General features: G+C 38.5%; 1 protein-coding gene across 1 annotated transcript; it reads left to right on the plus strand.

Annotated features, from left to right (window-relative positions):
* Window positions 1-848: 848 nt before the first annotated feature.
* On the plus strand, window positions 849-22,219 carry adm2a (adrenomedullin 2a). The gene is made up of 3 exons (XM_041780782.1): window positions 849-956; window positions 1,228-1,528; window positions 16,398-22,219. Exons 2-3 carry the CDS (start codon window positions 1,431-1,433, stop codon window positions 16,813-16,815), a joined length of 516 nt encoding a protein of 171 aa, XP_041636716.1. The 5' UTR covers window positions 849-956; window positions 1,228-1,430; the 3' UTR covers window positions 16,816-22,219.
* Window positions 22,220-24,482: the final 2,263 nt, after the last annotated feature.

Below are 24,482 nucleotides of genomic sequence, written 5' to 3' on the forward strand. Positions count from 1 at the left end.
GCACATTTCCACTGTGAGTCATGGTAGGGGCAGCATCACGCTGTGGGGAAGCTTCTCAGCAGCCAGCTGCTAGAAGGATTGTAAAGGCAGAGGGTAAAATGAATGCAGCAATCTTATTCAGTCTGCAAGCGAACTACTGATTGGGGGAAGATTTATTTTACAGCAAGACAATGGTTAAGCATTCAGCCAAAGTTACACAGAAGTGATTTAAAGACAAGGTAAATGTTCTGGAGCAGCTGAGTCAAAGCCCAGACCTCAACTGAATAGATAACTTGTGGCTGCACTTGAAAAATGCTGTTCAAACTCTGCAAAACTGCAGTCACTTATTTTCCCTTACATATTTTCATTTAATTGACATAACTTTGTAGAAATCTATTTTCAATCTGACATGAAAGAGTTTTTTTGTTTGTTTTCAAAGAGCCTATTTTTTTTTTAGACTGTGATTGATTCATAAAATCAATAAAAAGGTAAAACATTGATGGGGGCTAATTTATAGTCTATTTAAAGGCACTGTAAATGAAAAGCTTAAAATTCCCATCTCTTGTTCTTATCAAACCTTCAGTTTGGTTATTTCTTAATATTTTTCAGCCCTCTGTAAATTCCTGAAGCTTGTAACTTTCCAGTGATTGAGTTTATTTAATAACTCAAAGGAGTAATAAAGTTATTAGGTTGTGTGCATTCTTTATACCTGCATAAATCAAACTTAAGCACAGTTTCCGGGAGAGGAAATACCCTAAGCATTGGAGATCATAATGATGCTGGAGCACCTTTGCCTTTGATATTGCCCACCATGCCGGTTCAGTTTGAACTCCGCCCACACACACACTATTTAAAACCCTCAATGTCAGCAGGCACTCAGCTTCACACTGGAGAACTTGATCTTGACCAACACGTCTCAATTCATAGGAGAAAACTTCAGTACTAAATCCAGAGCCTGAGCTGTAAATACTAAGAAGGTAAGACTTAACTTATGTAACCAGATAGCATAGTCATAACATGCACAGGTATTTGCATACTATGTTGAAGGTGCATTTTAAGACATTTTCAGCAGTTAGTGCACAAGTTTAATGTGAGTCTAGGTGGGAGTTTAGGAGCACAGTTTAATGAGAAAATAAGGATGTTTAAAGTGCAGATATTTTGTTTTGAAAGTGAGGTAAAAGTGCACTAAAGTAGAATGACTGCATTTTGATCAGCAAGTAAATTGAATTTTATTACTTCTCCCCCCAGCTTTCATCATCAATCTCAACTGTCAGAGAAAGCTTGGATATCTGAACCCAGCATCAATCTCTTGAGAGCATTTTTCTTTTTTTTTTCCCGCTTCCTCTCTTTTTCCACTTCATTTTTCCCACTCTTGGGATTTAAACGTCTCCCGGTCCGTGTGGTCGCCCCCTCCTTCCTGGAGAGGGTGTAAAGTGAACGTTGACCCGGAGATGCGGTCCTTTCTCCCGCTGACTGTGTATTGCATCAGCCTGGTTTCCCTCCAGCAGCTGCTGGCTCTGCCGGCGGAGGAGCGTCCCGACACGAACAGGTAGGACATGCTTATTTGGGCTTAATATTTTAATAAATAGTGTAATAGACTGCTCTCTTCACTCTGATTGGCTGGAACAAGTTCTTAAAATAACGTTCGACGAGCGTGAAGCCGCCTTACAGTTGATATGAATGTCCTTGCGCCAACTGATATTTTCCAACTTGGTTAGGTGACTTAAAACGTACGTTTTGGTGATTAAAAATAACTGAAATAGTGTTATTTGGATTAAAGTATGTGTTTAACATTTTGAGTAACACCATCAATATGACCTGCAAAACTTTAGTTAGCTTAATTTTATACTTTCCTTGCTTTACAAAGACTATTTCTTGATATTAATTTACTTTACAGCTGAACTTTTGTTTTTGATTGTGAACAATCACAAAATTCAGTTCAACTTGTTAAAGTCATCTAAAAAAACCTCCCTTGGCTTCATTGGTCTGAGCCACAGGTTGACTGATGTCTCAAGAGCCACGCTAGCTAGAAAACTTACCTTTACGATTCTTTGTTCCAGTTGAAAGTGAACAAATTTGTCCTAATTTAGCGATTTATTTTCTTTTCAGCTTGAATTTTGCTTTGTTTCATACACAGCTATTATTAATGATCAATAATTTGATCATTACTTAAGAAAACCGTCTCAAAATGATTTTAACAAGGTGCAAGTTGAAGTTAGCCGCAAAACTTTAGTTAGCGTAATTGTTCTTCATTCCTGCCACAAGGGGACGAATTTCTCCTCATAGAAATTCATTTATCTGAGCTTTTGCTTTATTCACATACACATCTATTATAAATAAACACTCAATAGTTATCCTTCCTTAAACTACCCTGTACACTACAAAAATAAACCCCATTGTTTGCGAGAAAATGTCTGTTAGCTTAACTTGTCTTTGTCCTTTAGCTTCAAGGGGACTGATTTCACCTCATATGTTTACTTCTAACTGAGCTTTTGCTGTATTCATGCACATAACTGTTATAAAAAAAGTTGTCATTAACCTTCCTAAATTTACATGTTTATTTTAGAAAATAATAGTAGGGATAAAGAAAACATCAGTTAGCTTAATTTGTCCTCAACTTCTCGTTGTCCTTTTGCTTCAAGGGGACTAATTTTACCTTATATATTTACTTTAACTGAGATTCTACTGTATTTAAATACACAGCTGCCATAAATCACAAAAAAATTAATATAATCCTTCCTAAAACTTACCTGAAATAGTTTATATATGCAGTTAAAGCTTGCCCAAAAAACATTTTCTAGTGTAATTTGACCTTTATCCATGCCTCAAGATGACTAATCTCTCTTTTTTTACTATTTCACTGAAGTAGTTGATCATTTATATACCAATATGTCACAAATAAACACAAATTAATGGCATTTCCCCTCCTAGAACTGTCGCTTTTTTTGTAACATATTAGTCAAAGTTAATATTTGTTGTCTAAATCCAAACAATGAGCACATACAGAAAGGTTGATTCATTTTAGCACGTAGCCTGTGCAATAAATCACATCAGTGTTAGCTGCTGGGTGTAAAAGATGTGAAAGCGTTATTTTGTTGTTTCGGAAAGATAGTGGATAATGTCAACTGCAAGGTCAAAGGCTCTGCCACGATACAATAAAGCACTTTATCTCTCCTTGAGAAAAGTCCTGCTGTGGAAAAGTGAAAGTTGAACTTTTTGACATTCAAATAAACCTTGTTAATAACTACAAAATTAAAAAGACCACAACAGACTATGTATTTTTTTAAATTACAGCCTTTTATTTGAGCTGTAGTAGTTCTGTTTTCTAAGAGTGAAACAGAAAGTAGGCTAAAGTGTAAAGGCTTATCCCGAGGTCACGCAGGTTATTTCACTAGGATGGGATTAAAAGTGAAATCTGGCATATCTACTGTAAATTTGTCTCAAACTGTGTTGTAGTTTTCCAGTCTATCCATCTGTGTACGTCATAAATCAGGTTAATTGCGTCACACATTTGAACAATTCAAGTTTTATTTACTTAACTTTGTCAACATGATTGGTTATTCTCTCTTTTCTTTTTCTATCCCTTCCTCCTCCTGTGGAACCAGACACCGGTCACGAGTTACTATTTCTAGAGGTTTTGTTTTGTTTAATCTCCATGTGATTCCGTGTGGAAAACTGTAATTTCCGAGGTGGGAAAACCAGTTTGTCCCTCATGAATAGCCCAGCAAGAAATGCCAGCATGGGTTTATTGTAAAGGATCTTGTTTAAGGTACCACCTGTACTTTTCCACACCTCAAGTTTCAGAACATTCATTAACAAAGCCGTGTGTAAAAGAGGAGGATACAGCACAGCAACCAGTTTGATTACTAACAGTCTAACAGACATACTTAGTACAGTGACAGTTTCCCAGCTGGGATGTGTGAGGGAGGCTTGTTGGGCGATGCAATATGTGTGTGGTATTTCTTAGTTGGAGAGCGTGAAGAATGTGGATGAGTTGGTGTGTGGGCGCCCTCTTCTGGGGGAGTTTGGATCCACAGCTGCTGGGACAATCATCAACCAGAGATCTGGGGACTTTAGGACAGGTGCACAGCCCTTGTAAAGATACCTTTACCATTTTGAACAGTTTATCCTTTGCGGCAGCATCTTTAAGTTCTGAGCAGAGCTGTGTTAAAAGAACATTTGAGCTGAACTGTGGTGCCTAAGTGCACATGTAATGGTTTGATCAACATCATTAGATCATTTATAGGCATTTTTGCGTTTATGAGATAAAAAACACCAAAGGGGATGAAACGAAATGTGGGAAAAGAGAGTGAAGGATTGCAAGAAGAAATAGTGAAAAAAAGCCTTATTTGAAACTGGGGTCCATTTTATAAAATATGCAACTTGCAATATCTCACTTAAAGTGATGTTTACGAACGAGAAACGGCAGATTATGCACAGGCTTGCATAATTAGTCAGACTGAAATTTATCTGCATGTTGCAAGGCAAAATTGTAAAATGGGAAACTTGCAACAATTAGCGTTGGGGCATAAATCAGACCAAAAAAAGACAAAAATAGTCAGAGAAAGAATGTTTGTAACAACCTCCCATAGAAATGAAACCCTTTCAAAGAAATAAAACCACTTTTAAAATCTTAAAAGTTAAAAAAAGGCCTATGTGACAAGGAGAGTCTGCCACCACTTTGCACATATTTTAGGTAGCGTTCAAGTGCATCAATGTTGCCAAATCCTTGACTCTCCAGGTCTCTCTGTGTCCCTAGGCAAGACACGTAACCCAAACACTGACTGCTGCTCTAGATATCGTCGGTTAATTCTGATTAATCTCCCCATTTTGAAATGCCACCAGTCTCATTTTATATTGTTACTGTCTTAAACTAAAGGTAATTGACTTCTTGTTTGGATACAGACCTGCTTTTATTTAGTTAGGAAATAAGACATTTTAGGACATGAACTTAGCTTAGGAAAAAGGAGCTTGTTATGGATTGAAAAGGAAGCTAAGGGAATATTAAGACTGTCAGTATTTGAAACAAAAGGTGCAGATATCATTTGATATGTCCACTGAGCTATCTGTATCTTTTTAAGTGAAATGAAACACGTATGAGCCGGTGGAGTGCTGATGTGGCTTGATTAAGATGTGCTGAAAGGGGCGATTAAGCATGCTGTCAACTGCAATAAAAGAAAAGTTTATGCACTGATTACGGACATTTATACTGATGACCACTCTAAATAGCAGCTTCTGCATAGCAGCCATTCACACACTGGTGGAGTGAAAAGTTGTGAATGGCCGAGTGTGTCCTGCGGTGTAAAATGCGCTTTTCATGGTTAGATAACTAGAAAAGTGCTACAAGATTTACCATTTACCAACTAGCAGCCCTGCTAGGCATGCTCTGCTGGGAAGTTGCTATGGAAATATTATAATGCGGCATTAAAAGAAGGTAGTAAATATGGAAAAAATATCTGAAAAGGACTGAAAATATGTTTGATGTCCCTTTCATTTATATATCACTTATTAAAACAGAATTTTGCATACCTATTATAATACATAAGAAGATCCACATTTAATGGCAAAGCATGTCTTATACGTAGACACGGAAGATGTAGCGGTCGGATTTTTCTGAATGTACAGTGCCTTTAAAAGGTAAAATCAATAAATCAAAAATGGTGTATATAATTTGGCTTCCTAGTTACGTAACCACTTATTTTGCGTTCCATATTTTTGTTTGAATGACAATACTTTGTAGATATCAGTTTTCACTTTTTTGGTCAAAACAGTCAAATTATATTACCCATGACCCCAAGAGGCTGAACACTTTTGATAGGCACTGTATCCAAATGATAAACTGTAGTTGCTGTAGCCTAAACTAGAGAAAGAGAAACCTGGCAGCCTCTTTGATTGTGTGTCCTCATCCTCCTACACTAAACCTGTCCAGCCCTGCATTAATCCCCATCATTCTTCCCTCTTTGTGAAAGTGTTAACATCACTTCATGAGTCATTCTGCTGCAATTTCAAAACAACAGAAACGTGCATTAGCAGTTTGGGATTTATAAGTCAAAACGCACCTAAAGTTTTACACCACGCATGCTGGGGTTTGGGTTTCCTTCAATGCTTGGGTGCCTCCTTTTGATCAGACTTCTTATACTTCCATAAACTCTTAATTACACTGATTATTGGACATCATGTGCCTGCACAGGGATCTTTCCAGATGTTACAAGATTCTTGAGTTTGTAAACAAACTCAGACCTGTGTTTAGGTACTGTAGTTTATTTCAATCACAGTCTTATTTCACTTTGACTGCATGGTGACAGATTCCTTCCCTAGCATTTCCTACATCAGCCATAAATGTCTTGTCTGACTTTTAAAGGATGGTAAATTCTGCTCTTAACTCCATACAGTACATCCTGTTCTTTTTCCATCAACATGATAATGTACATGACTAGTTTACATTTCTTTGAGCTCTTTTGTCCGTCATTCCTTCTCCGTTCTGTTTTTGTGTCCAAACTGTCCCGATGTGTCCTGATAAGGACACAACAGAATCCCACAAAGATGCCTTAAAAATGGCTGATGGGTGTTTTCAAAACATGGAGAAATTGCATGTTCCTGGGGATAACACGCAAGGCATACCCTTCATTGTCTTTTTACATAATGTCCTGTGGTATTTTTTTTTAGGGAAAAATAGCCGGGGTCTGCAGCCAAACAACAAGTTAAATATGGCTTCAACAACAAGGCAGCTTTACAATACAGATTCCAGAAGTGAGTACGACTCATTGCTTTGAGACGAAAGACATGTCAAGCGTATTTGCGGTCAAGCTTTTGTTTCAATGACCAAATCGACCTGTGCTTCGGCTTGACCAGGGTACGATGACATGACAATGTGTGGTTAGCTTTTTTGGGGCACACTTGTTCCAGCAATCCCAAGGCCAAATGAAGTTTTCCCTGTGATGATTTGTTATAGATTAACCCTCTGTTGTAAGCCTGGATTTGAACTGCGTTGGCTCTAACGTAGATACTCTCAACATAATATTTACCTAGGGAACAGACTGAATCCGCCTCACACAGCGTGGCTCTGACTTGTTGACGTTTGTTGAGCCACTTGGCGCATGCAGTAACCTTTGAGTCCTTTCTCTTGATTTGCTATCTATTCTGACATGTTTTTGCCTTATCCAGAACAACAAGAACATTACTCTCACTTGATTGCGTTTACATTCACAGAAACCACTTATATACCTAAAGGATGATTTAAAGCAGGATTTCCCTGCTTTAAATCATCTGAAGAGTGGTCTCATGTATATTTCTCTGTATGCTGTGAACAGGATATTTAGCGTCAGCTGCCAAGAGCTGTATAAACTAGAGCAGGAAAACACATCTAGTATTTAAGATACATTAATGTCCTGTACATTTAAACAAGATATAAGGAGAGACAATATTGTTTGTTTTTATATATTGCATATTAATGTTGATTTGATCACTTGTCATAGAAACTAAGGTGTGTTTGGGCCAGGTACACAGCACAGACTTCAGGCTTAACTTGAAGTAGTCCCTTAAATGCTTCAGACTTGAGTGTTTTTATAAATGCCTGTAGCCTATAGGATGTTAAGTCAGTCAGCATAATTCCTCTTCCTTTTTCGCTTAATCTTTCCCCTTCTCTTTCTACGCTTCTTGCTACTACTCGCTAATAAAGCATGGGCTGTCACAGTCAAGACAGTGTAGCTGCAGACCGTTTATCTCTGAGAAATACACGCTAAAACTTAAGAAATTAAATCAGCTTTAACTTCCGTTTAGGGTTATGGTTACCCAGTGTTTAAAGTTAAAACCCTGACCTGTAAAACCTGACCACAGGTTAGCCGCGTAAACAGTCTGCTTACAGGAAAAAATCTTCCTCAATAAAAAACATTCTAATGCAGCAAACATAGTTTACATAGCTCTGTTAGCTGCATGAGCTACGTAGATAACAGAGCTAGACAGCCAACGTAGCTAAAGCTATGCTCAGAAAACAGCTATGTATCTGTTATCTTTGTAGCTAAGCTACTGTTACTGTGTTAACTAAAATTTACAATGTTAAAACACACTTAGCTACATAGCTAAGGAAGCTAACATAACTAAAGCTTAACTCACTTAGCAGGTATTTAAGCTACGTAGGTATGTCATTTACATAGCTATGTTAACCTTAGCTACATATCCTAAAGCTCACATTGCTAAAGAAAACTTAGCTACATTGGCTTATGAAGTAAGGGTAATTACAAAGCTAGAGAGCTATGTTAGCTTTAGCTAATGCTAACAAAGCTACAGTGAGCTACTGTTCATAACTACTTCTAAAATTGGTCTGTACATGATAATTAGACCTCTGGCCTTTGCAATGTGGTTGTTTCATGCAACTTTAGTCATAGAGAGGCCTGGTAGATGAAAGAAAACAGTAACCTACAAATCAAACACTTCTTTGGTACCACCACAACAACAACAGAAATCCTAGACACATCTAGGCAAATTACTGAGTTTAAGTAAAAGAAATAGCAGCCAAACTCCTACACGTGGCCTAGATTACTCAAATATTGTTCCCCTGTTTGGAAAAACTTGGTGGTTGTTATTGTATTACTTAAAGGTCATGAATCATTTCTAACTAGGTTTAAAGTTATGTTGAAATTCTCAGCTCTATGAGTTTAACTCCTGATCAAACAAAAGCTCATTGTGTTGACCTCACTCATTCTTCAGCAAACAGTTAGAGTTTAAACGTAGCAGCACATCATCGGACCGTATATTATTGCAAACCTGAACAAGGTGCTGCTGATAGAGGGAATATACATGCTTACAGGCCTAGTGTAATTTAGCGTCTACCTCAAGCATCATGCTGATGTATCTGTGATTGCAGCAGTAGTCTGTAGCCTGTAACCTGATAACCATTTATGACTTTACAGAAAATAAAAATACCAAGATGTATGTTGTCTATTGCCTTTCAGCAAAAAAATACCACTATATGATTTTTGGTCCATATTGCCCAGCCCTACTCTCTCTTGATTCGTGTAAACACTCTCAGAAAATCCCTCATACACTAGCAGAATGATGTAAACCACCCTAAATCATCTCAAGTGAGGTCTCATATATTTAATTTGCGGCATATTGCAAGCAGGTTATTTAGCTTGGGCTGCTCAGAGAGATGTATATACAGTATAAACAATCGTATAGCTTGTTAGGGGTCAACGTGAACGACCACGGCTGAAGCTGAGGAGGAGCTGCTACCAAGCAGCCAGAGAATTCCTCTGTGGATTAATGGCTAAGACCTAAATTCCAGCCTCCACATCCTTAAAGAGCAGGTTTCCACTCTGCACAGAAAGCCACACCAATCTGAAGGCACGAATATAGTATATAAATACAGTATTTACTCCGGCTCTGTCAGGAAAAATGCCTTATAGTGGGAGTTATGAAACATGAAAATTGGGCAGAAAAAAGCATCTCCCAAAAAGAGAGGAAATCATGTGTTTGTTGTAAATGTTTGGTTTACTCACACTGATATGGTTTAAGAGTAGGAAAAACAGGCACCTGGTTTTCTATTGGTGTCCATTATATACATGCAATTTACTATCTTCTGTACAGTAAGCCCCCTACAATGTCCGGTTTTACTTGCATAAAGAAACTTAGAGGAGGTTATGAAAGCTTGCAAACAAGTAGGACCAGTGTTTTGTGCTGAATAAATCACCTTTACTTTATTTTTGTCCTGCTTCCTGTTTACAACAATCTCACCACTGTTACTCAGAAGGATTATCAATGAATGTGCCATTTTTACTGCTGATTAAGGCTGCCTTCAGTAAGCTAGCCTCAGCCGATCTGATGATGGTGCAAATGGTGCCAAGGATTGGGTTTTTCAAAAGAAAAAAAAACATTATTGGGGGATTTTATGCCTACAATTCAGCACGACCTAACCAGAGGTGCATATGGCACCCTAGAAGTGACAGTACTCACTGGGGTGCTTAAAGACTTTGGCAACCCTTTCCAACAAGTATTGCAACTTTTCAGAAATCTACTAGAGATTATTTGGCTGTTTTTCCTTACCCAGTGTAGGCAGACATCTACAGCAGATATACACTGATATCAATGGTTTACTTTAACATGTTAACATTTGTAAAACCAAAACACTGTGTTTGCAACTAGTCCACATGTGGAGGGTTCAGCAAATAGTGTTTTGCTGTCTTTTTTTTTTTTTTTTTTTTTTTTTTATACCTGTGCTGATTAAAAAAAAAGTTAGGTACTAAGCAGTCATGTCTATCAAATGGCAAAGATTTAGCAGCTTATGACTAAGCCCAGTCTTTGTAGGCTTCCTATGTAGTCAGGAGATACCCAGAGTACTTATATCGGATAACCAGGCCAAGACTTTCTCTTCTGTTCACTGGTATTTGTTCACAGTTCAGTTAGCAACTTGAGATGCCAGTCCATATCCGTGCAAAACCGCATTATCTGCACGTGTGAAGACCCAGATATCCTTTCATAGAAATAAACAGAGAGCTAAAACGGTGTCAGATTAAAGCCAGATGATTTCAGGATTGCTTTTCAGCCACCTTTTTTTATTCTTCCCATGGTTTTAATTGTTATTGCACACCAAACCAAAGCCTGCACAAACGTGATCGGTCTCAGATTACAAATAAAACCCAGAAGTCTGGATGCCTCCCATCAGAATCACACTGCTCCAGCTTCAATTCAACTCTTTAATGCTTTGAGATAGAAAACCAAACTAGGAAGCAAAAGGGCTGACCTTTTATCAAACTGTAAAATACCTAAAAATCATCTTCAGTGAAAGGGAAGTTCAAAGCTGAAGCTTCGACCTTGCAAGGTGTCAAATCCCTGTGGGCTGAAAAGACAAAGTAGCTTGGACATCTTTGATCGGCTGCCAGATTTGGAGGTTTCCTTTCCTGTTGAGTTGTGGGATTACAATGTTAAAAGCCAAATTTGCCTGTTTTATGAGATCAAACGTGACTGAGTCAACGAGTTCCCTTCTGCATCATCCTTTAAACTTCTGGGAGAAAGAAAACCCACATCAGCCAAGTCTTTCCAAACAGGATATAACTGGAGCTGTTTCTGGGCATGATGACTCAGGACTTGGTCTTGGCTGTACCATCTATTGCAGAGGCTTTAAACACCCGTTGCCATTAAAATATCATTCAAATTAAGCTGTTATTAAAGAACTGTTGTTGTTTAAATGTGATGAATGTGTGAAACTGGAAAACAAAGATTTCACATGGAATATTAATCAATTGTATTAAAAATTTTGGAAACCAAACAAGAACCTAATAGACAACAACAGTGAATGGAAGCTTTGAGGAAAATTCGGAAGCTTTCTTGGGTATTTTTTACATCTGCAGCTTTTTGAAAATGTTCTTGTTAATTTATGGTTAAACAAGAACTACTGCCTTGTGTGAGTGGTATACATTTGATACATAGTGAAACTACAGTGGGGAGTCAAGAAAAAGGGATAGGGTGGTTTGACCTTGGACCTCCAAAATGTATTCAGTTTATTTTTCAGTCAAGTTGGACACTGCAAAGTTTGAAGACACCACATTCACAAGTAAGTGATGAACATGAGGCCCAATCAGCTTGACCTATGACTAGGGGTCTAAGAAAATATTGATACATGTCATGGACAGCAAAGGTACAGCTGTTCTAATGTTACAGGTCTTTCGTTACAGTCAAGGATTTACGATTTAATCCCCTAATTTGTACAAACAAAGCTGGATTACCAACAGGGCAAAGGGGCTAACTGTGCCGGGGTTTCAGAACCTCTTAGGCCAGAAAGTTTAATATTTGTGGTGTTGATATTCCTTTCTAAACTCAAAGTGTGCAGCTTTGTTAGATAGATAAAACACTGCTGCAGTGTCTTAGTTTTAAAATCTTGGGTAATTCGCACAAATCCTAAATCTGCAGGTTTTAACAAGTTCTTACCGTAAAAGTCTTCCTAAAAATAAGCCTATTTCTCAGTTTTGGTATTACTTAAGTAAACATTTTGCTAAAGGCTTATTGGCCTCAATCACTAGTTTCAAGTCTCCTTGCTACAGACCAGCAGCCAAAAAAAATGCTAAAACAAAGATGGTGACAGCCGCAATGCCAAACTGACAAATTTCAAAACAACAAAAATGTCAAAGAGGCTCTGAACACTTTCTTTCCATTTGATAAACTACTGAGGTGCAACAAGGGTGGCTTTAACCCCAGGGTTTTACACTATGTTAATGTATGGTATCAAATGTTTTCATTTCTTTTAGTTTAGTGTCAGAAAATTTCAATACACTAAAATTTTGCAATATATATACTTTAGGGCTGGGAAATTAATCCCAAATTAGATTAAATCCCAATATGGCCTGCTGTAATTTTCAAATCGCAGAAGTTGCAATGTGTCTTTAAAATACCAGTTTAATAAATCAATTTTTTTGCAGCTACAGAGATTTTATGGACATTTTGCAAACACTCAAGTGTTTTTTCTTTTTAATTGTTTACAAAAATCCTCCTTTTTGTGTTTTATGTGTGTTTTTCTTAATCAGAATGAGTGACTTAAAACTGATAATGCCCTTAAACAAAGCAAATGACTTCACATTTGCAATACGAGCAAAAATAGTTACCTCATTACCTCAAGTACTACCCAGCTGTGATCAGCTAGTAGCCAGCCTCACCTTCCCCATCCCAGCCACCTCCTTTATAGCTTAGCTAAAGCTTGTTGCACCCCCATATTCAGATTTATGCTTCGGAAATAATTTCATTGTTTTCAATGGTCTTACACTTGGTCTTATTTATAGAACTATTAATTGCTTGAATTTGTTGAAAAATACATAAGATTAACCCAAGAATAATCGCATGTTAAATTGTAATATTTGGGGGAAAAAATTGCAATCAGATTATTTTTGCAAATCGTTCAGCCCTATTATATTTAGACCAAAGAAATTGCAATACATTGTAATATAGCACCATGCTCATAGTATCGCAATATATCGCGAAATATTTTGGCACCCCTGTATCGCGAACACATACCATATCACCAGATTCTTGCCAGTACACAGCCCTAGTTTCTGTCGTATCATATCATAACATTTTGTTTAGTTTTGCATTGTGTCATATCGGTTCACTTTATTTCATATCTAGAGACTGTGCAATTAGCCAACTAATCATAGTAGTTGGCACCAGAAGTACTTGTCAGTTGACCTAGTTTTTTTTTTTTTTTTTTTTTTATCAGTTCAGGCCCACAATCATCAAAAGCATGGTTGCCAACCACTAGTAGCCATGGTAGCTCCAGTCAATATTCCATGCTGACATATTGCTACTGCAAAATGATAGCTTCAATTGTCTCTTGTAGGAACAGCATTAGTTTGGAATTTATCCAACATCAACCCAATAGTAGGCCCCCTAAAACAGTAGAATGGTGTGTTAACGGCTGAAAATTAATTGTTTAGGCACAACAGATACACATCTTAAAGTGTTATCTTCATGCCATATTATTTTCTGATTGCTGATGTTTGTCAACAGGTTCAGTATTTCCAGTATAAAATTATTTGCAGGTGTGCTTTCCTACCTAAGACCATTACCAACGTTGTATCATATTGTCTGTGCATTAGGGTTAAAATTCCAGTATTCATGTATTCATAGAGAGCACTTTGCTTGTTTTTCTTGTGAGTGTTTCAAACAGAAGCAAAAATAGGAAACAATTTAGCACCACTGCCATGTGAGTCATGACCAGCCGTCCTTTGCAGCCAAATCTAACTCCATCTCCCAGGTGGGTGTAACTTGGTGATGTGGCACCGTGGCACAATGAGCCTGTCTTGGAAATAGTGCTGGCTTCTGTCTAAGGCCAGGCCTTATGCAACTATTTATTTAGCCAGTATTTCACAGCAGGTCATTTACAGACTACTGGACGTGCCAACAGTGAGCCAGCAAAAAAGACTAAAAGCTTCACATTTCACTGAGGAATCCCAAATCCACTACAGGACAGGCTTTCTAAAGAAGCTGCCGTAGTGATTCCTCTGATGTCAGCCTCTCACCATGAGTAAGACTCAGGGTTCAAATGACACAAAACAAGTCAGCATTTACAAGTGGAACATGCTTTTATAATTAGATGCACTGTGGCTTCTGCCTGTGGGAATGAGGAAAAATAGCACCAAGCCTGATGCAATGGAAGATTTTTCTCATGCAGACGGCAGCTTTACTTGTCCTGACCCGTGTCTTTTAATTTCTATTCCATTTATCCCCTGACATAGAGGTACAGCAGCACATCTCTGTTTGCTTCTCCTTGACAGTCAGCCATGGTGATGGGAAAACGCTCAGGGACCTGAGTCACACTGTGATGCTGTACAAACACAGCAGTGACAGTTCATGGGAGAGCTGCATGGTCAAGTTCTGAGAGTCTTTGTCAAACATGAACAGATGGCAGGATGGCCACTGCTGTGTTTACTGAACACCCCGTACTCATTGGTCCACCGCACTGCAGAACATGTCCTTCTTAACCATTCATCTAGCTTAATCTGGAGCTTTACAGAGCTGTTATGAAGAACATCTGTTGACTAAAACTGTTCCGATATTTATAAAGCAATGCCAATTTTTTATGCAGTATTTTGTAATCAAAATGAATAATAGGTTAAAAAATGTTTCTCATAATGGGGGAGATATGCATTTAAAAAGGCACTTCCACATTTGCGCTGGAAGCAGTCCAGGGATGCACTTGTACTCTAGCATTGCTTCCAGCGTACATGTGCAATCTGGGAGTGTTCAGAAGTGCTATGTTTAGCTAGTACAACATTTTAGAACCATTTTTTCAAATGCAAGTTTATTGCTAAACAATACTTTGGCAGTTTCATTCATGACATAAAAATAGTTCAGAGGTCCAATCCATGATTAAATTATAGACCGTTTTTTAAAGAAATACATGAATTGTGACTCGCTTTAGCTTTGTCTTTTTTTAGCTGAAGCTAACATAGCTATGCTAGCTATGTAATTAACATTACTTTGTAAGCCAATTAGCTGAATTACAAAAGTAAGCTTTAACAAATGTAGCTAGATACATAGCTATAAAGATAACATACCCATGTAGCCTATTTGGCATTGAAAATGTTTAGCTTTCAATGCGTTAGCTATTTAGCTCTATTAGCTATAGCTAACTTTGCTTTAGCAACATGAGCATTAGCAGACGTAGCCAAAGCTAACGTAGCTGTGTAGATAATGTACTTATGTAGCGGCTTTGTGAGATTAGCTTTAGCTAAATTAGCCACATAGGTATGTTATCTAGGTAGTTTATGCAGCAAATGAAGCTACATGAGCTTCCCTTGCTGCTGAGAGTGTTTTGAAATGTAGGACAAGTTTCCATTAAGCAGACTGCTTACTAAGCTTTTTTAAGTTTTCTAATCAGGTTGTGCAGGCCAGCTTTGGTATCCTAACCCTGACCAACCAGAAAGACAGTCTGGATGTTATAGACCAGCAGCACCACTTCTCTGGAAGTCAAAATACTGTCTATTACTGTAGATGGAGTTGACTGGTTTTGAAGCAATCTACTGCAAACCTTTTAAGACCACAAAAGAGTACAAATAGGGCCCAGGTTTCAAAGTACAAGGGTCCTCTTTTGACCAGCGTTTAGTGATTGAGCTTTATTTTCCTGGTTCAGGATTCTCGGAGATCTCCACTTATGGGCTAAATACAGCAGACTTAAATAGAATTTCATCTGTTGTGCCGAGGCATTGAAATGTGACATTTAATCAGTTTGTAGGAAACTTCCCTTTCCAAATAGCGATATCCTTCTTTTCCTCAGCCCTCATACCTCTGTGTCAACAGTTTCATTCAAAATACCATTCACTGGAAAATCTGGATGAATTGACCATTTACAAAGTGAAAATCTGTCGAAAAGTTTAAATCTTTTTTCTTGGCTTTTTAAATCCTGGGAAAATACTTGCAGTGAAAGTGAAATAATTGAGATCAGTCTTACTTCACAGGTTTATTTTAATTCTTAACAGACTTTATTGTTTCTCTTTAGGGCCTTGTAGCACTCTGGAGGCATTGCTGGTTTACTCCAGTTGTGCTGCTAAACTTGGCTCGGCATTAAATGCAGCATGGTGCTGGTTTTGGTTGTGTAAAGTAGAAGTAAAAACACACTCAGAGCATCTCAGTCAAGACGTGAAAAGCCATTAAGTTTTATGCAGTGCATTAAAAGATTAAGAGAATTGTGTTCACATGGGTGGGTTACTGCTCAGAGTGCCTTGCTGTGTTCAGACAGCAGGAAAAAATTATTTGTTTATCAAAGCTGCTTTGTATAGCTAATCGGATTTCTGCATAATTACCTGTGCCCTCCCAACATTAGTTGTTAAAGTAACAATCCTGGCAGGTTGTCTAAAGGTTGTTTTTAATGCTGAATGACTGATATGTATGCAAAGGACAATTTTTCATCAGATTTCTCTCTTTTTTTTTTTTAGGTTGGACCTCCTCAACAAACTCTTCGATGAGAGTCAAGATAAAGCCTTGGCATCAGAAGTTGGGACTCCTGATGTCATCCCTTCCGAAGCCCCCAGCGATGTTCCAAAATGGCTTTCTGGTTTCCTGACACCAAAGCCAGCCTCAGGAGCAAGACTTGCCTCTCCAAACCTCGCATGGGCAAGACCAGCTGAGCCTTCGCGGATGAGACGTAGAGTCATCAGGTCTCGGCGCTATGCTCATTCTGGATCCCGAAATGGTCACCACCACCAACACCAAGGCCAGTTGATGAGAGTGGGATGTGTTCTGGGAACCTGCCAAGTGCAGAACCTCAGTCACCGTCTCTATCAGCTCGTTGGTCAGAGTGGTAGAGAAGACTCATCCCCCATCAACCCCCGGAGCCCCCATAGTTATGGATGAGTTTTGGCAGCCTGGAACACCCATAGCGAGTCTGTCTCTTTATTCATTTATTTATCTCTTAACGTATTGGTAGTCTGGTAGTCTTTGCATTAGAGTTTGGTGTAGTACACTTGTTTATCTATCTTAAAATTACATACACCCTTAAGTGAGCCCCTTTCGGCTTCTTGTTCTGATGGATGGATTTGGAGACTAAAATTCAAGACCATGACTGACGGACTCTTCTTTAAAAGCCCATATCTGAGTTGTCCATCTAACCTAGGAATGCCTCCTTTTTGAGGAAAACCACTTAGAAATCTCGGAACACAAATTCCAGTTAAAAACAGACTGCCTTGAAATCCACAATTTTGCTTCTACAACCAGGCCAAGAAAAATTGCCTTTTATTAAGTCCTGAAATTCAGGGAAAATCCTCTTTGTAAACCCAAATTTGTGAACTCTGTTCACCCTGAGAACGTGAAGGGAGTCTTGTCAGTCCTTTTGTTTCTCCCTGAAACTCCTTCAAGAAACAGAACAGCCTCCATTTGACATCTTAATCCTGTTAATATACGAATGAAGGGTTGTCCTCAACACCGTCCAGTGGCCTGGCCTTGTCTGACAGCTGACCTTCCCAGTGGTGGTTATCCTGCCGCTCATTGATCAAAAAGTTAAGCCCCTAATGTGGATTTCACTCTGCACTCAGATCCAGATCCTTGCCAAAACCAGTGCGTTCCCAACGACCTGGCAAATGACCCAATGAACCCTTTTACCTCTTCTTTTTGAGACAATCTTCACTCAGTACGTTTACATGCACAGGAAAGTTGAGCCATGGTATGCAAATTGTTAAAAACATAGACACATTGCAGCTTTGTTTTGTACATCCTCAAGCCCAAGACGCTCCAAACTGAGTGTCATTGGCATTCCAGAGTGTCTCGTGAATCATCAGAAAGATTTGAAAAAGCAATCTAATCAATCTAATGTCGTAATTGACATCATTGTAGAAATGCCTGGTATTCCTACCACATCTATTGACATAAACACAATTGATGACTACTCAAGAGGAACTTGAAGGGTGGTCTCATTTAGTAGGGAAAGATTTCCCCAAGTTGGCACTCAAAAATGAGGGTTAGGGGTAAAAGTTTGAAATGGAACTAAGCCTAACTTTTTTCTCCAATACAAGTGCAATTCAACCTTCTAGCTACTGGCAATATTTGGAGCCTGATGATGGCATGACTTCTGCTACACAACCAGTTAATGCTCATGGATATCTGGGCCAAAGACTAACACAACAGAGCATTTGCAGAACACTTAGTTCACTATTTGTGTATACATGTAAGAGCAAAATGCATTATCTTGGTGGGCTACTCCAACAATTTCAATTTGCCCATAAGCATTTTTAAAGTCCTGTTCTGGTCAGACTAAAACAATAATTCAGTTTTTTTCCTAACTGCATGTAAATGTACTGATTGTCAGCTTTGAACTCCCAGATCATACCCGACTACTAATGCAAGATCAGTATGGACATTGAAATCCCTGGGATTGGCCTCCAGTTGGACCAGGAATTTCTCACTCAGCAAGACGTTGTGTTTCAGGACCACAGTTTAAAGTCAGAACCAGCCACAGCACTTCGACTAAGATCATTCTGGGGTCAGGACTTCACCACACAAACTGAAAATGAAGGATCAGCTTCCAGGGCCCTGAAAGGAATCTGGCCAGAAACGGAGGCCCAAAGGAGCACAATCAGTGTTGCAGTATATTGGCCTGTCAACCAACCCAGCAGGTGGAAAAGAGAACCTGGGAGCAATGGTTCAAGGCTCTCACGTCTGGCTTTTTTTTCTGCCAAAGGCCAAGTGTGAAATATTAGCCCTTTCACGTGATTCATAAGTTCCCCTTGCAAGTCAGGACTTTAGGTTGGCAGTGGTTTAATAAACCTGACCTAATCACTTTGGTCATATGTACTTTCACAGCAGGGAAAGGGGGGTCCTCCACCTCAATTAGACTACACATTCAACAATAACAAATAAGAGCTCGACATGTGGCTTCCACACATTAGGTCTTGAAGTTTTCAGACAGTAGATGTTGGATCACCAAAGAAATTACTTTCTTTTCTTTAGTTCACCCGTGTAGAAAGGAATAGTGCTGTTGTGTGGCGTTTTTTTTGTTTATGAGCTTAGCTTGAAGTTATCCATCAGTTGAAACTGTGCGAAAAACAAAATTCTGCTTACATTTGACAAAAACTTACACCGTGCTGAAGATTTAAAGCAAGGAACCAATCTAGCAAAGTAGACTTAGGCCCAATCAAAATTTCCCTGCTTTAACTTACAACAAATACCAGACCAGTTCTTTGTGCCCTGTCCCATTTCCATTTGGGGGATCATTGGGTATTATTTGGTCTACCAATCCAGTTTTCCTCTAGTCTTACCCAACCCTGTTGGGTGCATGATTTAAAATGGATTGCCAAGAGAAAATTCCCTTGGCCAACTAAGGCAATAAACTGTAGATCAAGGGAAACCTTGAGGTAAAAGGCTCAATCAAAAAAGTGGCTTCATTGAAATTGTTTATTTCAGTGGAGTATCATGGTTTAGAGAGCTCAACAGTGTGGTTCCACTAGCATAACCTAAAACTCTAAGGCACCAAGGTGGGAATGGGACCGAATGAAAGAATCTCTTTTCCAATGAGAAATGGGGATTTTTTTTTGTAATAATTTCAAAAGCCCAAATGCCTGACCTTTAATTAAATGCAAAGGGATGCATTAAGGGGACATTGTCCTCTACTCAGTGCTCTTTTGGGCAAAACTAACTCTAATATACTCAATCAAGTAAATGTAATTTGGCTGTAGAAAGGTGGATAACAGGAATGCTGATGAAGAATAAAAAATGCTTTTGAAAGAGAATAATTGGCAGCACATTGTAGTTTAAACTCAGCGCTTTTGGCAGCAGTAAGCACCCTTTTTGTTCACATGTACGTATTTATTTTAAAAAAAGGTTTAAATGAGTCCTGAGTTGACGGAGCAAGCTCTGCTGTTACATTGTGGGTTTCTAATGAGAAACCCCAGCGACCAAAATGTTAGGTGTTACAGCGCCCAATCTCGAATCTACGTCCACGGAACAGAATAGCACCATCAAAAATACATGCCCTGACATTTCCTCTTTTCTATGTTTGTCCATCTCTGAAACGGTGGGCGGATTACGAGCTGAGAATAACTGAGGTCAAGCCCTACAGATGAAGCAAGCCAAAGTTTGACGGGCCTTAAACTTCCCCAAAGAATGCAACCCTATCTATAAAACTCAGAGAGAAACATAATTATGTTACATATTACTGACATACATTTGAACATCTATTCTGAGACTTTGTCGGCCTTAATTTTTTATGCACAAAGCCGTAGAGAATTTCATTGTAGGAAAACAGTCCAAGCTGTTGGCATACTTTCTGAATTTTGTGCACAGTTCAGCTTTGATCACGCCTTGTTCAATCATGAGTGTTAAAGCCTTTGTTTTTGTGCAGGTATTTCACAAAGAGCATTAGTTTTAAGTCACCAAAAACCTGGCGATACTTGACAAATCGAGAAATTTTACAGCATGTGATCTACGTCTTATAATAATGCATTCTTTTATGTCTTATTCTGTCTTTTTCTTGTGTTACTCTGTATTTTTCTGTTAATTCCTTAAGCTGTTTTCACCAAGTGGTTTGGCACAGTTTGGTATGGTACTATGGATGCACGAAATTTGCTTTTTGCCTTTTTGCCTTAAACTCCACAAACTTATATGTTAGGCCAATATTTACATTCAATAAAGGCCAAAATTTACAGCTGACAAAGGGTGACATTTGCACCTGATATAGGCTGACTATTACAGCTGATAATGGCAGACTGTTAGAGCCAGTATAGACCTATATTTATCACTGATATAGGTCAATTTTTACAGATGATGTAGACCAATATTTACTGCTGATATTTGCTGATAATAATGCCTGATCTAGGGTGGTATTTACAGTTTATACAGGCCTATATTTCCAGATCATACTGACCAATAATTACAGCCATTATAGGCCTATATTTATAACTGATACAGGCCGCTGTTTACAGAAAATATAGGCCGATATTTACAGCCAATATGGACCCATATTTACAGCCAATATAGTTCAATTAACGGCAAATATAGACTGATATTTACAGTTGATATCAGTCAATACTTGCAGAAGATGCACCCTGATTTTTACAGCCAGTATATCAATTGTAATATTGACAGAGATTTTCTCATTCAGCTAATACTAATATCATCCAGGTAATATCCTGCATCCCTATTTGTTATGGTGGAGATTTGTTTCTACAGTCAAAAGATGAGAAATGTGCCAAAATAATCGATCCATACCATCCAGCTTTTTTGTCCTTGCTTTTAGCTATCAAATGTACCTATCCAAGCCTTTTTTGAGCTGAAAGTCAGGTTCCTCTTTCAGAGTTGGGCCAAATGATATGGATCCCTAAAGAGAGCCACAATTTCCAACAGTATGAACATGTGTAGGTAAAGCATTGGAGATCAGGGCAAACCTTACCAAAGCAAACTGAACCAAACTGGCCCACTTGGTGAAAACACACCTTAAGTCTCTCAGCCACGATCCTGACTCTTGTGTCTGTGAGCATTGGGGGGTCTGGAGGTCAAAGGGTAATATTCCTAAGTCTTAAATCTAATCTGTTCAAAGGCTTGCTGAGGTGAAACATACCATTCTCTCTGCTGTAATGGAGCTAATCAATGTCTCGTGACAGATCATTAAAAGACTTTTGAAACGCTCTAAAACCCTGGTGGATCTCTCTGCTTTTTAAAAATGTGCCAACTGTGTTTGAGCTGCTGTATGTAGCCTATCAGGAGATTTATCTGCTGTGTTTAATCTGCGCTCTGGACCATTGTGCTGCCTGACTTTGCAGGACGTTTTTTGTGACGTCAAAAGTTGAGTCATGTAAAAGTTGTGTGAGCACGACCGCTGATACCTCCCCGTAAATATCCTTCATAAGAGGAATGAGAGCAGATGGAGTTAGTGTGTGACATATTTCTGTGAGATTCTCAGTCTCTTTACGGCCACAGGAGAGCACTTTAATACAAACACTTGAGTTTCCTAAATCTCCCTCATTGTGATGAAGTTGTGAAATTAAATGTTGCATTTGAGATTTGATATGTTTGAAGATGTAGGTGCACTCCGTGTGGATGATTGTGAACATTGTGTGCACCTCCGAAATGACATAGTTATATTTAGCTGAACTATTTAAAGAAAGTTATGTATTTAAGTTATCGTTGTATGTTCTTATCTGTTTGTCACCAAAGACTATTTATCTCTCCTTCAACATGACCTTATGGTAGGAAAGGAAGTCTTAACTGTAGTTAAAATGTTACTGTTTAACAATGTCCTTCACTCTGTTAAATAAAGAACTGTACTGTAGCATGATGGAGTATGGAGTGTGATTTGAGCATGGCTGTGAGTGCATAAACTACTAAATAAAGGTGTATCATACATGTGCCAATTAGCTGCGAGACGGCAAAATGAAATGAGGCAAATTTGCACACTTTACACTATGCACCTAAAAAATGGGGAATTTAAAGGTTTGTGTTCCAAGTAACAAGCATAACCAAATACATTTGAACAAAGTAACATTTCACATGCAGTGCCTGTAAAAAGTATTCACCCCATTGGATGTTCTGTGCTTTTACTGATTCTATAAATCAATTATGGTCCATAAAATCTGGCTTTTTTGACCAAAATAATTACCAAAAAAAATAAATCTTTAATGTCAAAGAGAAAACATTTCTACAAACTAATGTCAATTAAAGAAAACTGTGTCATGTAAAGTACCCACCCTCTAGAGTGACTGACCAAATTTAACAGATGTCCAGACCATTGGTGCCAGTAACCTCACAATAAGTGTTCAGAGTTCCCGGCAGATCAAATAAAATCGTCCTCTAGGATTTGCCGGCCACTGAGAAGCATCCCCACAGCATGATGCTGCCACTACAATGCTTAGTGCCTGCCAAAAAGCACCATTTTCGGTCTCATCAGACCAAACAACTTTCTCCCACTTGACCATGGAGTCTCCCACATGCCTTTTGGCCAACTCTAGTACAGATTTATTATGAGTTTTCTTCAACAGTGGCTTACTCTTTGCCACTCTACCATAAAGCTTTGACTGGCGAAGAACAGTTGCATGCAGAATCCCTCTCATCTCAGCTGCTGAAGCTTGTAACTCCTTCAGAGTAATCATAGATGTCTTGGTGGCCTCTCTCACTTGTCTCCTTCTTGCACAGTCACTCAGTTTATGAGGACGGCCTGATTTAGACAGATTTACACTTGTGCCATATTTCTTCCATTTCATGATGACAGATTTAACTGAACTCCAGAGGATTTTCAGCTCCTTGGAATTTTTTTGTATCCATCCCCTGACTTAAACTTTTCAATAACCTTTTCTCTGAGTTGCTTGGAGTGTTCTTTTATCTTCATGGTGTAATGGTAGCCAGGAATACTGATTGACCAGTGACTGGACATCAAAACACAGGTATTTTTATACTACACTCACTTGAGACATGTTCACTGCCCTCAGGTGATCCCAATTTCCCTAATTGTGAGACTACTAGGGGATGAATATTGATGCAATCCCTTCTTTAACATTGCATATTTTTATCATCAAAAATACTATGTGCAAAACTGTTTTCATTTTCGAATTAAAGAGTATTTTTTGTAATTTTTGTGTCAAAAAAGACAAATTATATCGACCATGATTGATTGAGGTACTTTATTATGCCTATGGCATGGTAATATGATAGCCAGGGTCAGGACTAAATAGTTTTGGGTTGTCAGTCTGTTCACATGGATGTATGGCCGTCTGGGTGTGTACAGAGAATGGTTCTCAATTCTTGCTAGTCTACCATATAAAAATGTGTAAATATTGACGGCTATTTTATGTTTTCAAAAATTCAACCAAATATCCAAGTATAACATTTCAAGAGTAAAAATTCTGCCTTTTTCCCCCAGACCTCAATCAATATTAAAAAAAGGGATGCAAAAGAGCAGCACAGGACTGACTGAAAATGACCCAAAAGATTTATGTTATTCACTTCCAGTTTGCGTAATCAGTGCTGCTCTCCATGTCCTTGACTGAGACTTTCTGACCCAATATTCCCCAAAGAAGTCAATCATTAAAGTCCCTGTTCAACACAAACCAACAAGAGTAAGGTCTGACGGAGGACGATGTGAACGAAACCTTGAGAGACGTAAAATCAGGACAGGATGTGACATGGACACGTCAGCAGAGCCGGTCTTATGACTGCAGAGCTAATGAATGACAGATGGAGGTTGGGTCCGTGGGTGGAAAACGATTGGCTCATTTCACACTGGAGGAGGGGGAGGAAGGATATAGGAAGTCAGAAGTTTCCATTTGCTTCTTTTTTATTTTAGATTCTGGATACAAAATACAAACTGTGCAGTAGATTTCTACTTTCATGAATTATGAGATAGGATTTTTCTTTTTTTTCCATTGGCCTGAGAATCTAAAGGCCACCGCGTTACTTAAAAAACATGTTTGTAATGCTTTATATCACAATAAATATGCAATTAGTTTTGACTTTGAGAAACACATAGTTTGATTAAGAGTCCAAATAACTAGGCTATGACAACAACTGAATATTAAATGATTAAAAGCGATTATACTAAA

This window comes from Cheilinus undulatus, linkage group 23, assembly GCF_018320785.1.
Source record: "Cheilinus undulatus linkage group 23, ASM1832078v1, whole genome shotgun sequence".
NCBI classification, from domain to species: Eukaryota; Metazoa; Chordata; class Actinopteri; order Labriformes; family Labridae; genus Cheilinus; species Cheilinus undulatus.